We start from the raw sequence: 23,115 nt of genomic DNA on the forward strand, positions 1-23,115 counted from the left end.
TTCCTCTCGCGGTTCAGCTGTGTGGCAAGGGGGAGGGGCCCTCATTCTGCTTAAACCCAGAAGCAGCCTCTCCCATCCTGCCATCACTGAACTCGAAATAATTTTGGAGGATTCACTCTTAAGATATTTTCAATGCGGTTTCAAGTTTCAGAATTCTTCCACAAGTCTCAATCCTCTCCATCTCGTCTACACTGAAAGACTACCACCACCCTGTGCCCAAGCCACCTGACCGGTGGGCACAGGAGCGCGGCGCTGTGACCCCGCAGGGTGGGGGCTCCTTGTGCTCCCAGAAGAGGCGGGGCAAGCCCTCGTCCCCAGGACCACAGCCACCAGGCCAAGGACAGGGACGGCCCTCACTCAGGGCCTCAGTCCTGCGCTTTGCGTCTCACGACAGAAGTGTCCACGTGGCACGAGGCTCCCTGCCCTCCAGGACCAGCGCCCCTTGCCAATATAATTTACAAGAAACGGGGGCTTTTGGCCATTATTTCTCTGCTGCTTTATTTTCATTTCTCCTTATTGAACAGCCTATTTCCTCACCTTTGTAATGTCTTTTCCATTCAGCAGCAACGCACTTTCTTCCAGTGGAAACCGCAGCAGGAAGGGACTTAAACACCGTTTACGGACTTGGCTAAGTGCAGGCATTATCCGACCTGCCTCCGCCCGGGAGGGGACCTGAAAGGGCGGCCAGCCGCTGGGCGCTGCTGAGCCCGCTCTGCGTTTCCCAAGTCAAGCTGCCAACCAAGTGGTTATTAATGGGCGTCGAGCGCACAGCCTCCGATGTCGCCCTAACGTCACCCCGCAAACTCCAGGCCCTGACTGCTGCGTTGGCGGACCAGCACTTGTCTCTGTGCCCTCCTGCCCTCGCAAGCTTTATTTTTATTTATCTAAATGGAATCAAATACAAACACGGGGTGCCCTGCTGCTTCCCCTTCCAGCTTGCACCATTCCCTAAATGACAGGGTTGGGGAGCGGGTTGGACAGGCGGGGGCGTAGATAGACGGGGGAGAACCGTCTCCATCAACGCCGTACGGCTGCAGTTCCAGGACAAGAGGGCAAACTCACGTCCAAGGGGACAGTCACAGGTCACATCAGAGGGGTTTGCTGGGAGACGTTGGGCTGACGAGGTGACACGTACGACCAAATGCTAATGCCTGCAGGACAGCCTGTCTGCGAGTTCACGTGTATCTCCCGGGCTGGAGGAGGGCGACAGGTTTGGGATGCCGGGCGCGGCCTGGACACCAGCTCTGAACACGCTGACTCTGACGCCAAGTACACCTATCTCCCCCGGGGTGCGTGAGGCTGGGGCGCGGCGCCCGAAGCCACACCGACAGAGCCCCGCTGGCTCCCCGCGAGGCCGGAGCAGCCCCTCCCCGATGCCGCCCCGGCCCCGACCCCCACGGCAGGTCCCCGCTCCTCGGGTTCCCAGCTGAGGAGCAGAGTGGCGGGTCCCAGCCGGCACTGCAGTGCCGGGGCTGGTGAGCAGACCCGGGGCCCCGTGGGGCGCGTGGGCCAGAGAATCGCATCTCTAAGGGACCCTGGGGAGGCTTACTTGGGGAACCACCGCCTCAAAGGGTCCAAGGCTTCAGAGAGGAAAGGATGGAGTCGTTAGAAGTAGCCTCTGAAAACCCCAAACCAGAGGCAGCCGCCGTGCAGACGGACTTCACTTTGGACAAATCTTAACGTGGCCCAAGGAGACCTTGGTCGAGGCTCTGTTGACGGCCGCGGGGAGACGTGCCGCAAGGATGGTGGCCACGTGTGGGGAAGCAGCCCCAGGAGGTGGGCGGCCACGGCCAACGCAGGAGGGGAACAGCGGCCGCGGGCAGAGCAGGGCTGCACGCTCTTGCCACCTGCCCCCATCTGTGAGCTGGGGGAGGGGTTAATTCTGAGCAGAGGGCCGGGCAGAGGGGGGCTCCAGTCCCCGCAGCCCACGCCGCCCACTGGCCACCACCCAGGCGGCGAGATGGACCCGCAAGGTGGCCCAGGGCATCTTCTTGGACACACTGTCTCCCCGTGGCTTCTCTTTTCTCTCTTTCCCATCTTTTCTGAGTCAAACATGACTGCTCAGGGACACATGGGGATGAAGGGGATTGTCCATCGGGACAAAGCAATAGCCAGGCTGTACCGAGGTCACCTCAGTTACCCACCAGGAAACACAAGCAAAAGCTACAGCCGTTCTGCCTCCTAGTTGAATAAAGACCTGCTGGCAACCCCATCCAGGGGAGTCCTCCCAACCCCGCCAGGCCCAGGCTGTCACCCCGTCAACCCCATCCAGGGGAGTCCTCCCAACCCCGCCGGGCTGGTCACCCCCCCCCACAATCTTCAGAGTATCGCCTGCTCCCCCAAAGCAGTTCCACCAAAGAGGAACCTCAGGTGTAACGATTACAGCTGATCTATGAGCTCCAGAAGCAAGTACGGTAGAGCAGGTACTCTCATTGTACCATTATATGTATTGAGGAGAAAACTGGGACTTGACTGTGTATAAAATATTTAGCTAAACTGGTTGGGAGATGAGAATTTTTTTTAAAAAAAAGACAGAAAATGAAAGGCGCTGTTAGCTGTTACCGCAAAGTGGCCTTTGGATGAAACCAGCCCCAGCTGCTGCCCCCGCAGCAGGGACAGGACTTGGGGTCAGAGCAGAGTGGATACCTGCACACTGGGGTGTCCTCCGGCCAATGCCTTCACGGCCCCCCGGCTCCCCTCCGTCTCGTAATGAGCTCTGTGGTGGGACTTGGGCTGCACCTCGATCCTCAGCTCGTACGGTCCTGAGTGTGACGGCAGCTGCCAGTCGAGGGCAGGGAGAGACGGGCTGAAATGGAACACAGAGCATTAAACATTCATGCCACAGCCTCCCGCAGACCACAGACCCACCTAAGACTCTGGGGCCCTGAGGGGCAACACATCCTGCCAGGCTTGCATCTGAAATTCCCATCAATAAGGATAATGGCCTGACACAGCCAATGGCAACCTGGTTGTGATGGACGCCCAGAGCCTTGTCAGGTCTTCATGACAAGGTTCTTGAATAAGATGGAAACATTTTCCCACACGACCTTAAAATATTCTCCTTCCTTCACGATAGGCCTATAAATTATTTAACCTCCCTAATAAGACAGGTTCCAGAATTAAAGACCTTTTCAGAATCACGGTTCTATCAGCCCGGCCTGAGAACTGGGCCGCCTGGTCCCGATGCCCTCTGCCCCACGCGCTGGCTGCGGGCAGAAGTGAACCGTCGGGGATGCCGCCGGGCCCCTGATAAAAGGGCGGGTTTGCAGCAACCTCGCCCAGCCCCCTGCATCCCGTGATCCGTGCAGAAAACCTGGGCAGCCGCCCACCCAGGGCACGAGTGAGCTGCAGCCAAAGAGCCACAGAACCAAGGGAGCGGCCCTGGGGCCCAAGGCGGATTTGCAAGCCGGGTTTGTCACTTGGAGGCTGAAGAGGGGAGAGGGGAGTGAGCCGGGCCCTGCCTGAGGGGTCCACGAGGCCCACGACAACCTCAGATCTCTGGGGCACTGACAGCCTCACTGTACAGACGGGAGACGGAGGCCATGTGCCACCTGAAACCAGGTCCACGTGAGGCCAAAGGTCCTGCTCTCCCTATAGAACGTGCTTCAGGGTCCTGCCCTGTAAAAAGACAAAAGGCCGACCCCAAAAAGCCACAGTCCGCAAGCAGAGGCCGCCAGGTCCTCACAGGAGCTGGGGCCCGGTCCACCCACTGCCTTCCTACAACGAGAGCCCAGTGGGGGTCAGTGGCTCTTGGTCCCCACGGTGACAGCCCCTCCCCCTCCCCTCTCAGATGCAGAACCTGACCCAACAGAGACGCTGCTCGTCAGACCTCAGAGGTGTCTGGAAGCCAACCCTGGGCCGGCCAGGAGGGGTGCAGGGCGGGAGCAGTGTGGGGACACCCTGCCCCCGCAGAGGTGGACGGGAGGTGCCCAGGTCTCGCCCTCCACACACAGCCCCAAAGGTGCCTTCGCTCCCGGAGTCTCCACCGTCCGGGCGCCATTGTCCCCTCGCCCTGCTCCGCCTGTCGCTGGTGTGTCCGTTTCCGCGCACGCAGCAGACACACCGTGCGTGCTGGCGGCTTGTTTGGGACAGGTGGCTGGGAAGGGTGGGTTTTGTTTAGAGGCCCAGACACACGGACGTGGTGCTCGTGGCGTTTCAGCCTGGAAGGAGTCGGTCCACTGCTTCCCTGAGACGTCCCCCAGCTGCTCCGCCTCATCTCAGACTATGAATCAGGGGTGAGTTTTAAAACACAAAACAATAGATAGAATAAAGGTATTTTCTGAAAGGAGAAAAAGCCCAGAAATCAGCTTGAATTGTAATCAAACATGTAATTTCTAAAAAACGTGCAAAATACTCCTGGAAAGGACAGTATACTTCAGGGCATTCGTGGTTTTCTAGTGACGGTAGAAACGGAATCATCTCGCCACGCACGTGCAGTTCCTGCTGAGTCAGCTTGGCGGGCGCCCTGTGTACCCTCGGGTTCTGCAGCCCCGCCCGCTGGGCTCCTCTGAGAGCACGCGTTGGTGCCGAGAGCCTGGCGGGACGCAGGCCGCGCACACCACATCCCACTCTAAGTCTTCACTGGGTCCCAGGGGCACCGCCAGCCCCGATGCCACCCGGGCGGACGGGCCTCCCAGTGGGCCTGAGCGCGACCTTCGAGCAGCAAATCAAAGGCTCTAACGTGAGAAGAGGCTGCATCTGTGTCGATGCGTCGAGAAATTTAAAATCCTAACTGGAATCCGCCCCAGATACAGTGAAGTGGGCCTGTCCAACAGTCAGACGCCGGCGGAGGTGGGGCAGACCAGCGACCCCCGGGGACCAGGACCTCCATGCAGGCACGGAGGCCGCTTTGGAGTGTGTCCCTCAGCCCGTGTCCACCCTGCTGGGCCCTAAAATCACCGTCTGCATGGGAGGCCTTCCAACCCTGGGAAGTCCCTCCTCCAGACTACGTGTCAGATTCCAGGACCAACTTGCACTTGAAAACCCTCTATTCAACGGCCAACCTAAACCCAGATTTCTTCAGGAAGGGAGACCGCAGGTGGTGGGACTGCTCATTGCCCACACCCCAGGCCCCCGTCTGCTGTCTACATTTTGATTCCACGTCAACACGATGCCCCCCGCCCCCCGGTTCTAAGTATAGCCTCGGAAAACTCAAGACGATGTGATCAAGAAGAATGGGACGGACACGTGTGTGCGCGGAGACTCCGAGATGCCCAGACAAGAGAAACGCCCAAGTCACAGGCTGGTCGCAGGAGCCCCCTGCCCCCTCCAAAATGCCAGGTGGCTTCTGAGAAACGCTAAACAGCAATCGAATGGGAGCTTTGCTGGTGGGCAAAGCTCTGTGATGCGTTTGGCAGTCTCCTGGGCTGTGCTGCTCAGAGCACTTTCTTGACGTGGTTATCAGCGACACATGCGGCCACACCGCCAGGACGAAGGACCAGCGAGCCACGGGCTTCGAGCGCGAGGTCGGCCCTCGGTAACTGGCATCTTACGGGAGCTGCTCCCCGACCCCCAGACAAACTGCCCAGCTCAGCACACCCCGCCCAGAGGGGACCACGTCTCCGTTTAGAACATCCAACGTACTAATCTGTTCTGTTATCTTACACATACTGTTGATCTAAGTGAAAAGACTGTCCTTTGCTGTAAATAGAAAAGAAACAAATGAAAAACAAAATAAAAGTTAGGTTCATCTGACTCCCAGGAAGTTAAAAAACGAGAGCGTGCGACGGAAAGAGAAGCAAAGGAAGGACGGAAAGTGCAAGCCCTCGCCGTCCGTGCGGGGCAAGCATCTTCTGAGCCGTTCTGCACTTGAACACGATAGAATAGATCTGGGGAAATAATTGGCTCCTGAATCACGGACAAAGCCAGCAACACAGTGTGCACACAGTTTCAAGTTAGAATGGTCCACAAAATAAATATTGTAATATAGACAATGAAAATTATTGTTTTGGGTTGGAAATTTTCAGCATGAATTTGGCAGCTCCACAAAAAATGTAAATGTATCTCTGATTCAGAGAAAAGGCCTAAGACTGGAAGGAATGTTCCAAGACGCGGCGGCCCCGGCTGCGAGGACGGTGATTCACGGCTGCGCTGTCCCAACCCAACCCCCTCACGGGCCCTGCAGCCCGAGCGTCATTCCTGGGGGTCACCAACGACCCGGAGAGGAGCCGCCACGGGGACCACATGGGGAGAATTCTCTCATGGCCTCAGCCCAGGGCTGCTGAATAACCTCAAACTCACCTCCATCTTAATTTGATTTTTTAAGAAGTCACACTCAATGCAGCCAAGACAACACACGGTTAAATTCGAATCTAAGATCCAGCTGATCTGTACAAACAGAAGCTATTTTACATTCTCTACACACACACACGTATGTATCTCATAATCAACCAGAGAAATTACCTCCACAACTGGGCATATATCTGTAAGTATTTTTACACAAAAGGGATGGATGTTAACAAAATAAAATATATAGTGTGACATCCTGGCTTTTTTAATGTAAAGATCACATGTTGAGCATTTTAGCATATTGTTCAAAAATGGTTTGATCTCAGCACCACATCTTGTCCTGTAGATGACTGATGCTCTGTGGATGGACTCGTGGGTTGCTCCCAATCTGTTGCTCTTATCGATACCAGAGATGCGAACATCCAGCGTGAGATCCTGGTGGCCTTTCTGGTCATTTCCTCAGCACAGATCCACAGCCTCCGTCAAAGAGCGTGAACACTTGGGGCTCCTGACACCTCCCGGGGCTCAGGTCCCCTGCACGGCCTCGCCAACATAGGGGCCCGATGGCTTTAATCTCTGCCAAACCACACAGGGAAGGGCACTCTGAGGCTGCATCTTCCTGTAACACTGCAACACGCGCCCATCACGTGGTAACAATAAACTGAAACACTCTGAACCCCCAGTGGTAACATCTCTGAAAGTCTCCAGGCCTCTCAAGTGTCCCCTGACCTCTTACACGCATTTGACTAACGGCAACGTGGGACTCCAGGCCCCCCACACCCCAACCCCTGCTCCTTCGGGGTCTCCAAAGGCCGCTCCGGGATGACGGTCGCTGTCCTTGATATCAGCTTGGCGTTGTTGGGGACACTGGCTGAAGGGGACACAGATCTCTCTGCAACTCTCTGCGAGTCTGGAATTCTGGCAAATAGAAGGTTTTTCTAAATGGCTGTTGTGCACTCGGTACGTAAGGACCTGAACCACGTTCCTTTTGCTCCCGTTTAAAGAAGAGGCTGGAGGCCGTGCCTCACGCCCCCCCACCCCGAGGAGCGACGCTGGTGGCCCGGCGGCGCTGAGTGCCTGCGGTTTCCACCCGTTACCACTGACACCATCACCCCGCCCCCCAGGCCGAGGGGTGGACCAGGCCCACGGCCTCCCCGAGCCACCAGGAGCCCCGCTGTGAGTGGGTGCTACGCAGCCTGGCTTGGCCTGGCCGGCCCTGGCCTCCAGGCTGGGGACGCCGGCTCGTGTGACACAAGGAAGGGAGTCACACGGCCTCCATCGGGGAGCCCCCCGGGGCCCCCGTCTGAATTCCCTGCTCTTGGAGCTGCTGCCACCATCCACTTCCCACCGGAAAGCCTTTCGTGTCCTATCGAGTCTCTGTGCTTCCTTCATGCGGGAAAAGGGTGAAGGCTCTCTTCTGACGCTTAGTTCACAGCCTGGAGCCTGGAGCCCACCTCCCCACGGGCATGCAGAGCCCCAGACGAACCTGAACTTCTCTCAGCCCGTGTCTCCCACCCCCATCCAGGCCCTGCCCGGGGCCCCTCCTCCCTGCCCGGCCACTGTGGTCGCCCGCTCGGGGCTTCCCTGGGTACCCGCGAGGCCAGGGCAGTCTTTCCAGCACACAAAGGATTTCACAGACAGCCTCCCGCACTTCAGCAAAAGCTGTGCCGCCCCGGAGCACGTGTTTATGAGACTGCAGCTCTGACCTCGGCACCACCGACCGCCTGCACCCGTCTCGACACCAACCAAACCCACCCCTGAGCAGGACCCAGGGACACCAGCTGACCCGCCAGTCTCCGCGGGTGCAACCTGACAGGGACATGTTTCTCCAGCACAGGAGACCCAGCTCAGAGCGCGGCTGACCGCAGGGACACAGACGGACGGAGGCCATTCGCACTGATTCAAAACCAAGGTCATCGCAGGGCCCAGGGCTCCGGACAGCCTCACTCAGTCCCCACCGCGCCTCTGTGCTCCCGATGGCCAGCGGGGCGGGGCTCGGGCCGGACCTGCTCACCCCAGGCCTCTCCATTTAAACCACTTCATCGGCCACCGCTACCACCACGGAGACGCCAGAACCCGCCTCTGAGGGAACGGCACGCACCATTTCGCCAGAACTCGGAGCCAGATCCCAGCAAGGCCCCGATTCTGCACCAGTTCGAGGAAAAACCGCGAACACCAGGGACAGAGGAGTGTGCCAGGTGACCCAGACTGGGACCCGCCGAGCCCCCTACAGCTGCGTGCGGGGAAAACAGAGATTTCTGCACCTGAGCCGACCGCGAGGCCTGGAGCTGGAATCCGACCACCTCGGAGAAAGTGGGTCAGGGGAGTCTGGACACTTGCTCGGTGATACCAAGGGATTCTCTTAAATCACGTATCAGTGTCGGGTACGGTATCTACAGGTGTCATGATTTGTTTCTAAAACTGAGCCCCCATCTCTGAAAGACACGCTGAATATCGACGGGTAAGACTTCACGAGGTCTGGGATTTACCGCAAAATAATGGGTGTGGGTGAGGAGGTGAGGCAAGCGGACCACAAGTCATCAGTCAGTTAGGTGTGGGCGTGGGGAGCCATGACTAGTCTCCGACTCGTGTACAAGTTTGGTTTTCTGTGATACAGAGTGAAAGAGCGAAGCTGAGAAACAGGCACTCAAGTTACCACGGCGATATTCCAGGGCCGGGAACTGTCAGGGATTCACTTTCCTTTTTGTTTATCGGCATTAAAAAGTATCCCACAGTGAAGGATATGAATTGTAAACCCCCCAAATCGTCTACTTTCTCACCCTCCTGTTCTTGCCCTGGAGAGCTCGGTGACTGTTCCGAGTCAGAGGCAGTGACTTCCCTAAACTGGCTGCACCCGAGCCTGGAGCCCTTCTGGAACCTTCTCCCTGAAAAAAGGCCTTGTCCACTCAACGTCAGAGAACCAACGTGCACCGGACGTCCCACCGCCAGGTGCCACGTACGAGAGTCTCAGCAAAGCCCCTGTGCTGGGAAGTTCTCCTTCCGTGTAGATACCCGGGGAGAGTGGCTGCTCTTTTGTTCAGATGGTTTGGGTAGAATCCTTTCAGTTCTGAATTTTCTGAGACCTAAGGCTCATATGGACTTATCACTTAGAAGAAAACTGTAAAGGCTTTCAGGACTCTTCTGTTTCTAAAAGAGCTGAAGCTACAAACTCTGAACTTGGCAGGACTGAAGTCCGCCCGAATGAGAGAGAGAACCAGAGCAGAAGGGGAAGGACGTCACCCCAACTTTAAAGTAACACGTTTTCCCAGGGTTGGGAGCCCATGGCCGCCTAACTTACTTGCTTTGTTTTGTCTTTCTCCCTCTAATTTTAAAAAAGGTTATCAGCTCAGTTCTCGGCTATTTAATCAAGCAGGGTCTCCGGGCCCCCAAAGGCTCCCGTGGGCCAAGGCTTGGCCGGGACCACACACCTCGCCCCAAGGTCCACCCAGCTCCCCCTGGGGCCCCCGCCAGGCATGGGTGAGAAAGCTCCTCCCACGCCAGAAAGGTCGGCCTTCCTGGAGGGCGCCCTGGCGCAGCCGGCCTCTCCGCTGAGGACCCCCCAGAGGTTCGCGGGCCGTGGGTGGCATCCTCACCCACCCGTCCACCCTCCCAGGGAACAGCCCTCGGGGAGGGGCTGGCTGTGATCCACGAAAGGCCAAAGTCCTTCGGGGCTGGCCTTGCATGTCTGATGGGTCTGGGAGGGATGGGAGCGGGGGGCGGGCTTCAGACAGGAACTCATGCCCGGGGGTCTCGGGTGGTCACCCCCAGCTGTTGGGACCGGCTTCCTCTGCCCTGTCACTCAGATGGCGCTGAGGGGACTCGGGGACAGGGCTGGCCACGAGGAGGACGGTGGCCTGGAGGAGGTGCCCTGACCACTCCCGGAGGCTGGAAGAGTGCTTTTACGGAGACGTTGGTGGGTGAACAGGGGGCCGAGGGACGGAGCCGGGCAGTAAAATGCAAGGAGGCCAGTGAGGTGAGAGGAGAGAGCCCCACATCGGCCTGCCCACCCTCGGGGTGCTGTAGGCAGGGCACCCGCACCCCGAGATTCTGTGGCCAGTGACCTGTCGTGAGGCCCAGGATCCCCCCCCCCAAGAGGCCCTGTCTGGGTCACACCAGTGCCAGACCCCTCCTTGCTGCCACCTCGGCCCCGACTTGTCCCCGACTGGTCCCCAACTTGTCCCTGTGCCCTGGGAACTTGGGGGGGGGGCACGGATGGGGTCTAGTGCCTGGTGCGTGTTCGGGAGGTGGGCAGGCCAGGAAGGGCCACCGCTCGTTCTCCACACTCTCGGAGGCTCTGCCAGGCCCAGGTCTGCTCAGAACTCCAATTCAAACTCAGTCACGGACCTGGAACTTTCAGAACAAGAACAGCAAGGCCACCGTGGAGAGATTCTTTTTTTTTCTTAATGATCGATTCAGGAATTTCGTAAGAATGCTTTGCTTTTAGTGGCTCCACCGAACAGGGTGTGGAGAACTCCAAGGAGCTAAGACTTCCTTCCAGCTTTCTGGAAGATTGCCGTCATCCTTACTCTGCACCGCTCATCACCCCACCCTGCCCCCCCCGAAAACAGGCCAGTTTCACGTAAGCCTCTCAGGCCCTGCCGTCCAGACTTGCATCCCGACCGTTCCCACCGCCCTGCACCTGCACGGGGGGAGACAGGCAGCCTCCAGGACCCCCAGGCAGACTGGACCCGGCGCCTCTCCCCAGGGCGGACAGCTACCTGGGGTCTCCTCCTCGGCTCGCAGGAGGGCAGCATCACTGCAGGGCCCTCTGTTCTCCAGGAAAACAAGCCCTCCAACTCCTAAACCCTCTCCTGAGAGAAGACACGTCTAAGGACACCAGGTGCTCCTACAACTCAACGTGGGGGCAGCCCAGTGGGACAGAAAGAGCTCTTGTCCAGAAATCCAGCTGAGGTGGAAAATAAGCTACTTTGGAGGAATTTCTCAAACTACTGGGGCTTCTCCTCCTGACCCAAGACTAGACAACTGCATTTGCACCCAGTTCCTCCGTCCCCGGGGACCAGAACTGTCTAGACAAGGGAGGACGCTGCCTTTCCCTCACGTCCACTCTTGGAGTGGAACAAAGGGCACAGGGAGGGCCCATGCCTTGGATGGGTGGATGGATGTCTGGGTGGATGGGTGGATAGATGGGTGGGTGGATGGATGGATGGATGTCTGGGCGGGTGGATGGATGTCTGGGCAGGTGGATGGATGGGCGGGTGGATGGATAGAAGGGTGGGTGGGTGGATGGATGGGTGGAGGGATGGAAGGAAGGATGTCTGGGTGGATGGAAGGAAGGATGGGTGGATGGAAAGAAGGATGGGTGGATGGATGGGTGGGTGGATGGGTGGGTGGATGGGTGGATGGGTGGGTGGGTGGGTGGATGAGTGGGTGGATGGATAGAAGGGTGGGTGGGTGGGTGGGTGGATGGATAGAAGGAAGGAGGTCTGGGTGGATGGAAGGAAGGATGGGTGGGTGGATGGGTGGGTGGGTGGGTGGATGGAAAGAAGGATGGGTGGATGGATGGGTGGGTGGATGGGTGGGTGGATGGGTGGATGGGTGAGTGGATGAGTGGGTGGATGGATAGAAGGGTGGGTGGGTGGGTGGATGGATAGAAGGAAGGAGGTCTGGGTGGATGGAAGGAAGGATGGGTGGGTGGATGGAAAGAAGGATGGGTGGATGGATGGGTGGGTGGATGGGTGGGTGGATGGGTGGGTGGATGGATAGAAGGGTGGGTGGGTGGGTGGGTGGGTGGATGGATAGAAGGAAGGAGGTCTGGGTGGATGGAAGGAAGGATGGGTGGGTGGATGGGTGGGTGGGTGGATGGGTGGGTGGATGGATAGGTGGCTGGGTGGCTGGGTGGGTGGATGGGTGGAGGAGTGTTTACTTGGTGAGGACCTCCGTGGGAAGTTGAGCTCTGGATGGTCCCTCTGTGCTCCACTGACCCTCACGTTTGTTACAGGGGGCAGATGCCAGCGTGTTTGTGACTGTTACTAGGCCCCAAATGCCTTTTCAGACGCCGCCAGAGCCTGCTGCTAACCAGTCATTACGGAGCTTGAGAAAGCTCAGCTGACACCTGCCACACTGCTTACAAAACCAAGAAACAGAACCGCCGAGCTAACGCAGGATGGGGCATACATAAGCCATGACACTGACACTCGGATTTGATTTCTACCCAGAGATGCCAGGACAGTCAGGGGGCAACTCCCAGAGTTCACCCTTAATCTGTTTTAATAGGGGACCCACAGAAAAACCTGGACAGTCATGAAATAGTAACCATTCCATTTCCAAACTCTAAGTTTAAAACAGACTTCAGTGGCTCAGGATGTAACAGATAAATTGTTCTCAGATCATCTACAGGAATGTACCTGCATCAGGCACGTTGCTCCCTGAGGACTAGAGAAGCTCACAGCCCCAGCGAGGGTCTCGCTGAAACAGAGCTCAGCCTGTGGTCAGGCCAGAGGAGACCCCATGCCCGAGAGGCACAGCCCGCTGGGCGTTGCCCCCGTTGCCGTGGTCTCTGGACACCAAGAGCGAGTGACCGCAGCACCCCCGGACTCCGCCTCCCCCCACCTCCCGTAACATCTGACTTGAAATAAAACAGTGGGACGCCGGTACCACCTACAGGTGCGCGTCCAGCCCCGAGACGTGCCCCCGCAGTGGGGGGCTCACGGCCATCACTGGATCCTCCCAGCCTCGCGTCCTGGAGTGACCACACTCGCCCCCCCACCCCCAGGCCGGGCCACTGGAGCCTTACGGCCTTTTGTCTTCCGTCTTGTGTCTAGCAATTTCCAAGTGCCTCAGTTTCCCCATCTGTAAAGTGAGACTCATCCACGCCTCCCGCGAGCTCGCTGGCCCCGAGCCCAGGTCCCCGGGGAGGGATGCTGAGGCCACGGTGCACGCACGTCCCGACAGCCCTGCAGCGCTCTGGGCTCAGGGGTAACAGGCATCCTCACGGTGTGACTGCCCTGCAGGTGGCCGCACTCACCTGTGGGAAGCGACTCTCGGGAGAAAATCAGGCGTTCCCAGGGGCCCCGGGGCTTCCACGGCACGACCAGCGCTTGGGCGGAATGGTCAGATCCCGGAAACAGCCCGCTTAAATCTACATGAAGCCTGAGCAGGGAGAGAATAGAACCGCCCGCCTCAACAAGCCTTTAAAACAACGGGGCCGGAGTGACAAAGGCACCGCCGCTGAGAGCAGCGGGACGCAGCACGTCACTAATGCACCGCTTCCGTCGCTGAGAGCAGCGGGACGCAGCGCGTCACTAATGCACCGCTTCCGTCGCTGAGAGCAGCGGGACGCAGCGCGTCACTAATGCACCGCTTCCGTCGCTGAGAGCAGCGGGACGCAGCGCGTCACTAATGCACCGCTTCCGTCGCTGAGAGCAGTGGGACGCAGCGCGTCACTAATGCACTGCTTCCGTGTCCCAGTTGCGTGGGCTGGCGCAGCCGCGGCCGGCTGGGCGCTCAGAGCACAGACCAACCTGGACGGGACACCTCAGGGGGGAAACAACATGCGGGTCGCTTTCTTTACCGAAAACCAGCTCAATGCTGTGGGTCAAGCCCCAGCTTCCAGAAGGTATTTTAGAAGCATTTATTTAAAAGGCGAAGCCCATCATGACATATAAATACAATTTTGCTCGTTAATTTTCACGGAAGGCCAAGTTTTAAAGGTGGACAATCGCTGCCTCACGATTACATTTCGGTCTCCGGCAGGACCGTTCCCTTGTTTCCCCGGAGGCCCAGCCCAGGTGTGCTGCAGGTGCGCGGGGTCCCCGACAAGCACCCCACTCTCTCCTCGGAGGAGAACGTCTGAGCAGAAAGCAATTCTGTTGTGTCTGTGGTCACTCGTGCGTGTCGTCACTGGACACTTGCTCCTGGTCGGGTCTCCTCACGGTTTGGGGAATCTCAAGATCGGAGACCCAGGAAGGGGCCCCGGGATGGGAGACCCCTGAGCGCAGCAGCCCCGCCTTCACACGCACATGGATGGACGGCCCGGCGGGAGCAGGGCCAGGCCAGGAGCTGACCGGTTTCGTAGCCGAAACTCTGCGGGCATTTGGATTATCTACAGAATCAGCCAACATGGCAGATCTCAATGGCTAGACTTAAACATCTGTGTGTAAAGCCACGAAGATTCAGATGATTTTATCCTCTCCGGGAACGCAAAAGTACTTGAGATCCTCTTTCTCCTTTTCGTGGCTAAAAACAGACATTCATAGAACAGCATCAAAGAGAGAAATCGGGGCCTACATCCTCCACGTACACCCTGGGGAAAGGGCCGTAAAGGTGGGGCAGAAGCCTCTCGCTCTGCCACAGATCCACAGATCACAGCTGAACCTGCCAGGCTGATTTTTCCAGCTGGAAGTCAGTACACAGAGCACCTTTTCTGGCGTCAGCTGTGAACTCTGGGAAACCAGAAAGAGCCTGCCCCGCGGGGATGAGGGTTTGGGCCTCCGAGACCACATACTCCTGCAGCAAGAAAGCACAACTGCAGAAACACACAGCCCGGGTCCTGCACTCGGACTCCGAATTCACCTGCGGGAGCCTCTGCAGGCCTGTGGCCAAGGTCAGCCTCTGGCCTCGTGAGGGCCTCTGTCTGCTGGGCTCCCACCCTCCCCGAGCAGCCACCAGCATCCTGGGAGCAGGACGCAGACGTCAGAGAAAGGTCCCAGGCTCCCCGATGCCCCCCGATTAGAGGGAAAACTCGTCAGGGCTCCGGGGAGCAGGGGCCCAGCCAGGGAGCGCCTCCGGGGTGAGCTAATCATGGCGTGAGTCCAGCTCTACCTCTTATTAGTGGGGCCTGAACATGTGACCCTGGCACTGGGTCTTGTAAGCAAGTGCTCAGGGGGACCGTGCAGAGACCTCCCCCCAAACTGTCTTCTTTTTAAAGCTCACTATCAGTGAGCTTCCTTTTTTTTTTTGGTAATCTTTTAAAAATTTTTTTAACTTTTCGGCCGTGCCACATGTGGGATCTTAGCTCCCCAACCAGGAATCGAACCTGAGCCCCCTGCAGTGGAAGCGCGGAGTCTTAACCGCTGGACCGCCAGGGGAGTCCCCAGCGAGCTTCCTTTTGTGATCTTCAAATGATGTGGCTGAAGATCCTTTGTCAGGTCAGAAAAGGGAAAATAACCCAAAAGTGACTGACTGGTCCAAAAGCCCGAGTGGGCTGGCCCGATGGAGACCACCCGAGTGCAGACGGGCTGGGGCCAGGGGTGCCCCAACGGAATGACGTGTAGTTGGATTTGTTACCAGCCTCCAGCTTCATTTAATCTTACTCCAAATTAGGATAAACTCTGAAATATTCAAACAACTTATAAAATGCAATCAGAGTCAGCAGTAGTTTCATCAGACTTTTGGAAACTAACAGTTAGACACAGCATAAAGGTTATGGATATTATTAAAATCATCGATCGGACCCAAAAACCTAAAAGAAACCACATCTGAAATACTGATTTGGACATGCAGCCCCTCGGGTCACTGAACCCGGTAGCTCCAAGTAACCCTGTTCATTATGTGCCCTCGCCCCTTAAGAAAGTCTACTCTTTAACTACTCGAATCACAAAAGCAAAATTTGTCTATTGGAATTTAATTCCACACGTGTGCTGTTGCTGTTACAAAAGACTCACCTTAAAATGCTCCACATTCCCAAAACTAGTTTCCTTTTAAGTATCATACATTCCTCCTGTAACTTTGCCCCTTTAAAGGCAAATTCAGAGATTGTGCCGGGCACAGACAGAGACATTAAGACCTCAAAAGTTGGGACTTTCCCCGAGCCTATTCTAAAGGAAACACAAGTTCACTGGACACACACAGCGAGGACCCTGGATAAGCACCCTCGCCCAGGGCAGACGCTCAAGTACGTTTGCTTGAACCAACGGACATTTAAACTTTAGCTCCTTTGGGACAATATGACGTCCTCTGAAAACCACCACCGAGAAACAATCCACCGGGAGCGGGACTCGGCCGGTCATCTCCACCCTCACCGCCACGGCCGATCGTGGGTGCCCGCTTGGCATCATCCTTGGCAGAACTGCTTTCTCATCCGCAGAAAGAAGCGAGGTGGGAAGACCCTCTCCTTTCTGAAGAGGCTCGTGGCCTGTCGGGCGTGAGGACAGGGAGCACTTGAAACGAGTCACCTGCGTTTCCCAGGCTTTAGGAGCAGTAGCGTCATTCTCCGAGGCTCCAAGATAAGTCTAAGCTCTTATTTAAAACCTATGAACTTCTTCTACCCAACACTGCTGTTGGTTTCACACATCTTCTGTGGCAAGAATTTAGCATCATTCTGTGACCCCGTGGGCCTATTGGAAGGCTCTGCACACAGGGGCGAGCCACGCATGCTGTACAAACAAAAAGACCCCAAAAGGGCAGTGATCCCACGGCCCCCAAATTCCTTGGGAAGAGAATAACGCTGCACACTTCTCATTAAAAAGTTCCTTTTACTGGCAAGACAGAAGTAGAAGTGCCCAGAGGTGCTGCACCACAGGCTGGGAAGTGGATCTGTCCCGATAAGCCCTCCACCCCAGACTTCGGAGCCTGTCAGCACCGGGGACCCCAGCTGGGCAGCCCGAGACCCCGTGGGCAGGAAGTCTGGCCACCTTCCCCGCGGGTGAGTGCCCCGACCCCTCCCCCCCCGTGGCCTCCAGCCGCCCACCCCACCCCCCCTGCACCAGCTGGTGGGATCACACGGAAACACATCGCCAGGGACCAGGAAACATATTTTGATGTGGAACCAAAACAGTGGGAAAAGCTGACTTCAGACCCTCGGGGGGAAGTGCGGTGCCTTCACAGGGTTTGTTGGCGTGAACTCACAGGAACGCCGGGAGCACCACACCTCGCCCGGAGCTCTGGGACCAAGAGATAAATGCAGCAGGTCACTCAACCAGGGAATCACCACCGAGACCCCGGAGCAGACAGCAGGCAGCAGCTCTGCATCCTGACGCAGGACGACCCGCCAGAAACACCCACGTTCCCGCAGGCTCCCCGCTGCTGAGGTCCTGAGGAAGCCACCCCATCTGCCACCGGGGGTCACAGGCTGAGCTGGGCCCTCCAAAAGTCCCAGGTTGGAGTCCTAACCCCAGGACCTCAGAAGGCCACTGCGCTTGGATGCGGGGTCTTTACAGGGGCCGTCAAGGTAGGGCGAGGCCCCTGGGTGGTCCTGGTCCAAGGACTTCAACGCCGGTGCCTGGATCGCAGACTCCAAGCCCCAGAACCCTGAGGGATAAAGGCCTGCTGTTTAAGCCACCCCGTCTGTGGGGTTTGGTCACAGCAGCTCCTGGAGACACGGTAGTTACCTTTGCACCTGCCATGATGATGTGGGTTCACTGATGCCTCATCATGGTCCATGAAAATGAGAAGGTCCTAAACTGTGTGTGGGCCTGTGTGCTTGAGCAGGTTAGCTTCAAAACATCCTTCTTCTTAAGGAAGAATTATAAAGAGAGGACAGCTTGCATAAACAGTTTTTAAATTTTAAAATGCCTCCAAATGGATTTTTTAAATTCCCACATTTAGGAATTAAATCCAGGTTCTGATTACCAGACCATGGTAATCCTTGCTCCTCTACCTCTCGACTCCTAAATGTGCCAGCAGAAAGGCAGTATTCACCGTCCGATGCTTTAAAAACTGTCATCTCTCATACTGTTTCTTTGCCACAAACTTCCAAAAAGGTTTAGCGGTGTTCATTCGGCGCCTAGAACTACATTATCCGCTGGCAGCTCTAACTACCTCACGTGTGCTTTAGTTGTGGAAAAAAAAAGAGGGTCTGAGCACAACAGAGAAAATTCTGAAACAAATAAAACCCTACCGATTCGCTCTCCTCATCTTACGGGCACGACGGCTGGAAGGCACTAGGCCCTACCGTGCAGTCTTGCCGCCAGAACAAAGAAGGGAGCAGGAACAAGAAAACGCTAAGCCTCGAATACCCCAATCTACAGGCAGAAGCCTGCATGCCTGTCACACACAGAGAGGCCCCCGCAGCCCCACAGCAAAGGCCGTGCACCTCCTGGGAGGGCCGTGTGCACAGTCTACGTCTAATAAAAATCCTCGAGCAGAAAGCACTCTGCCAGGGGTCATTAGTGGCCCACCTGTTGGGAAAGCTGTTTAGTTAAAAATAAAAACCCCGGGCTGAGTAAGTGGACCCAACAGAGCACCAGCAGCCCCGACGCCGGTAAAGAGAAACGCGGGGCTCGGAGGAGCTGAGGCCCCCCGCCAGGCAGCCCGTCTCCTGGGAGAAGGAGGCTGCGTGGTTTCCAAACGCCGGCGGGGCTGGTGCAGGAGCCGGCGCGTTACTCCGGGGAACTGCCGAGCAGAGGCCCCATCTGCACCGACAGTGCAGTGACGGCAATTAGGTGCGAGCAGGGAAGCCAAAAACACAGACACGAGCGTCACTTGCTTTTATAGGAAACAAAACAAAAACTGAGCCCACGTGTCGGTGAACCCTTGTGATGGGCTGACTCCTGTCCCCGAAGGTCTGTCCCCACGCCCCCCCAGCACCTCAGGTATAACCTCCCCTAGAGACAGGCCTTTAAAAAGGAGAGAAGTCGTGAAGGTGAGGTCTTTGGGGTGGGCCCTCGGCCAACACGACTAGGTCCTGACAGAGGGAGATTCGGACACAGACACAGGCCGGGAGAAGGCCGAGGGGTGTGAAGGCAGAGGGACGCCAGGATGGCAGCAGACCCGGCGCTGGAGAGCGGGAGATCCTCCCTGAGCCTCGGAAGGAACCAGCCCTGCCGGCACCCGGGCCTCGGCTCCCGCTTCCGGGCCTCGGGAACCCGCTGCCGCGGCCCACGCCCGCCTGGACCCGCTTACCTGGTGTAGGACGTCGGGGACCGCGGCCGGGCCCACGGGTACAGGTGCTGCGGCACCGACAGGTACTGGTCGCAGAAGGCGCCCTTGCGGATGTGCTGGAAGGACGGGAACTCCTCGGGTGGGAAATCAGACGTGGGCGGCGTGGCCCCCAGGTCCTCCCCCGCCGGCTCCACCTTGAGCGCCACTGAGGGCGAGTGGTCCAGGGCGGTCTTGCGGGCCTTGACGGGGACGCCGTCGCCCAGGTCCAGGCTGCCGTCGGTGCTCAGGGCGTTGATGGCAGCCACGATGGCCGAGCTGGTGTACTGCGTGGTGTTGCCCAGCCAGGTGTCGTCGGTGACGCTGACCCGTGGCGATCCTTGCGGGGATGGCGTGGGCGAGGGGTGGGGGGAGCAGGACAGCTGCCGGCCGTTGAGGCCGTACTTCCGCTTGTTGCAGGGGGACGAGGGCCTGGACGTGCGGGCCCCCAGCCAGCTCTCCTCGGTGACACTGGCGCGCGGCGAGGTGGAGGGCGAGTGCCTCGGGGACCCGAGCAGGCCGCAGGCCCCCAGGCCACGGGGGAAGCCCTCCTCGGGGTCTGTGGTCTTGGGGGACACGCAGGGGGACTGCCACGGGGACGTCTGCGGGGACGCGTACGGGTACGAGAAGCTGGACTCGTAGGATGAGGCCTCGGAGTTGCAGCTGCGGGACGACAGGCTGCTGGCCGGGCTCAGGCACGAGGGGTCGCGGTAGGCCTCCAGGTTGGGCAGGTTCAGGGTGGCCGTGGACGGCGACCGCTTGGAGCTGGGAAGGACGTCTTCCACGTCCACGTCATGGAAGAACTGGCCGTTGCCATGGTGCAGCCCCAGGTAGGAGGTGATCTCGATGCGGGGGCTCTCCAGGGCCGGGGCCCCGTTGGGCCTGACTCCGCCGGAGGAGAGGAAGTAGCTCGAGGGCCCGCCGTCCAGGGCAGCCCCGTAGCCTGCGGCGGAGATGCCCGGGGCCGAGGTCTGCAGGTCGTGGCACGGGGCCGGCAGCGAGGGGTGGGCGGAGGAGAGGGGCAGGCCAGAGCCGATGCCGGAGGTGACGTAACTGTAGTGCTCTGGAAGGGAGGGGGAGACGGGTGAGGCGCTGGCCAGGAACTGCAACCCACGAGCTCAGGGACCCCGCGATCCGCGACCGGCCTCACCCCTCCACCCCGCGGGCCTGGCCTCCGAGATGGGCTCCGCTCCGGCGGAGCAGCAGCCCGAGCCCCGGCCTGGCCAGCAGGGTCCCTGCGCCCCTCCCGGGCCCCTCCTCTCTCCACTCCAGCCACCGCCCTCTCACTTGGACACGCGCCCACCGGGGCTTCCCTCTGCGCAAACATCCTTCCCGCAGAGCCGCACCGCTGGTCCCCTTACTTCTTTCTGCTTTTTCTCAAAAACTGCGCCCCCCACCTGCCCTACCCGAGTCGCAGCCCCCAGCCCGACAGGCGTGTCACCCTCCCCCACTTTCTTTCGTCTCCTAACGTTCACCACCTCACCCATCACATCCTGCACCAGCAGAACCCACGCCTCTGAGGGCAGCGTCGGGCCCGCCCAAGTCTACCCTGGTTCACTCCTGCCTCCAGGGCCCAGGCCTGTGCCTGGTCCAAAACGGTGCTCGATCTGTCCAACCAACAGATGGGCGGGCGGGTTTTAGACACGGGGGCCTGGACGTTTAAAGACGCTGTGATAGACTGATCGCCAGCGACAGAGAAAACACCCCAAGGGTTGGACGAACACATAGGTTCCGGGATCTCTCATGTAACTTCGGATGGTGGCTCATGGCCTAAGAATCCTTCTTTTACAGGAAAAATGAAGCAGAGGATGTTGAAGTTCAGCCATATATTAAATCATTATATATTGATTACAGCCGCAGTAAAATATGTTTTAAAAAAATCACTACTAGTGTAATTAGTCGTTTTTAGCAGCAAAGCCACACGTCTGGATTTCCAGTTTGAACAGACCCTTTATAACATGTGGGTACCTCATTATCGTGTGCCCAGAGCCGAGGCTCCCAAGGTCTCTGAATAATGGAGCTGCTCGTGGAAACCCTACACCACCTCCCGGGCCAAGCACACCAGCCTGGAGACGACAGTGCCGCCCTTCTGCTGGGCTTCAGACACCCACCTGGGCAGACCCCAGAGACTCAAGGGCCTCCAAGTACAGGTCCACATCCCATCGGATTTATTAACAGAAATGGGTCCAGCTCCCCAAATAGGGGGAAATCTATTTCCATTATGGCTTATTTCAGAAGGAGCATACAACCTCCCTCTGGTAACCCAGATCCTTATACCCTTGCTATCGAGAAGCTCTGGCTTTTACACTCTGAATCCCCTGCCCCATAAAACACTGGTCTCTGCTGCTCCCCAGAAGAGCGGCCCAGAGAGAGCACACCGGCCCTGCCCACCCCGCCCCCCGCCCCGGGGGTCAAGGGTGGGCTGTCTTTTGGGGAGAAAGCATCAGTGTCCAGATGCTCAGAATCGGTGCCGGATTATAAACGGCCCCAGGGAGAGACTGAGCCGTGAGGAGGAGAGAAGCGAAACTGCAGCGGAGGGAACCAGAAGCTCCGAGTGGGAGGCGGCGCCTGGGCGGAGGGGGGCTAGGCGGGTCCGCGGATACGCCCCCCCGCAAGCCTCGTCACCCCCTCATCCCGAGAGGGAAGGACGGGCGGCGCGACCAGGGGCCGGACCCCGACGCCAGCGCCCAGCCCACCTGGGGCTGCTGGGCGAAGCTCCCCTCAACTGCCGGGTCCCCCGGTCACACCAACACCCTCGCAGGCCCACGGACACATTTAACACAAAAACCGTAATAGAATGTTAAAAATCGGAGGACAGTCTTTGCAAAAATCACACAGAAAGTTAATAAGCCTGGAAAGGCACGTCCAGAGGAGACAGTCAAGACTGCTCAGAAGGAGGGGGCACGGGGGCTGCAGGCCAGGCCGCTGAGGCCACGCCCGCCACGCGGTGACCCCTCGGGACAGGTGCGGACACCCCTGCCTCAGCCCCACCCTGTGGCTGGGTGAGCGGAGGCCCTGGACGTAGGGGAGGCCGGGCCAGTGCTGTCCAGAGGGACCCCGGCAGCGGGCAGGTGTGGATCCCACAGGAGGCCCCGGGGTCTCTGCGAGGGTCCGTCTCTCAGGGCAGGACCCATCAGGGGCGGCAGTGGTGTCAACACGGAATCAGTCTTCTCTCAGTTACCGTGGGAGCCTAAACGCTGCTCTGTGTTTCTTCCCAGAGGCATCTGGCCAATGCGCCGGGCAGAACCAAGGTCCCCTTCCGGCCACGGCGCGGTGGTACATTACACGGACATTATAGCCACATCCACAGACCTCCCGCTAAGAGGGTCTCCCTTCACCGCTGGCCCAACACTTTCCAAACCATTCTAACCAGAACTGCCAGTTTAAGAAACAAAAAGCTGTTCCCAGTACCTGTGTGGCTTCAGGTAAGAAGTCAGATGTCAACCAAAAGCAGGCTGGACGGGGCGGTGTGTCCAGCAGCACCTGCTGTTGTGTGATTACGATGAGAACCGCGTGATCGGTAAGGAGGACATTAATAAATCGTGTTACACACGTCCAGGGCGGGACTTTTAGTAATGACACTTCAGCAAGTAGCTGTATTACATTTGACGTGTTCCCAGGTCAAGTGTGAGTTACAGAGACCCTGGCTCCCCGCCCCGCCCTCCCCCCGACCATCCAGGCGCCACGTGAGCTAAAGCGTCGGAACCGGCATTTCTCAGGCGGCTTCTCATAACCGTTGGTGCCGGCTCTCCAGCCCCACCTCAGTGAGTGGGGTCTTCACCCCGCCCACCCTGGCTCCCCCCCAGGCCCGCAGCCCGACACATGGGCCCCGCCTCTGCCTGCGCCCTGACACCAGAGGGTACTTGCCGGCCTGAACCAGCCTGGACGCGCGCCTTCCCCGGCCCACGGAGGAGGCCCGTCCCAGCTCCTGCGGACGAAGAGCCCGGGGCGGCAGCCTCCGGGGGCCCCGACTTCCGGCAGGCACCCCTCCACCCGCACCCCGGGGCAGCAGCTATGATGCGGCAGGAGCTCCACGCCTCCTTGACGTTCTGTCCGCAAGGGGGCAACGTC

The 23,115-nt window shown here is 58.4% G+C and overlaps 1 protein-coding gene across 3 annotated transcripts in view; it reads right to left on the reverse strand.

Annotated features, from left to right (window-relative positions):
- NFATC1 (nuclear factor of activated T cells 1) overlaps nucleotides 1-23,115 on the reverse strand; it is a 102,630-nt gene that overhangs the window by 68,346 nt on the left and 11,169 nt on the right. For all 3 annotated transcript variants that reach the window (XM_057526759.1, XM_057526761.1, XM_057526760.1), the window contains exons 2-3: nucleotides 19,030-20,107; nucleotides 2,647-2,806 (exon numbers count right to left, since the gene is read on the reverse strand). In XM_057526759.1, the coding sequence (XP_057382742.1) occupies nucleotides 2,647-2,806; nucleotides 19,030-20,107 (1,238 nt within the window). The remainder of the gene's footprint in view (nucleotides 1-2,646; nucleotides 2,807-19,029; nucleotides 20,108-23,115) is intronic.

Source organism: Balaenoptera acutorostrata, chromosome 13, assembly GCF_949987535.1.
Source record: "Balaenoptera acutorostrata chromosome 13, mBalAcu1.1, whole genome shotgun sequence".
Taxonomy (NCBI): Eukaryota; Metazoa; Chordata; class Mammalia; order Artiodactyla; family Balaenopteridae; genus Balaenoptera; species Balaenoptera acutorostrata.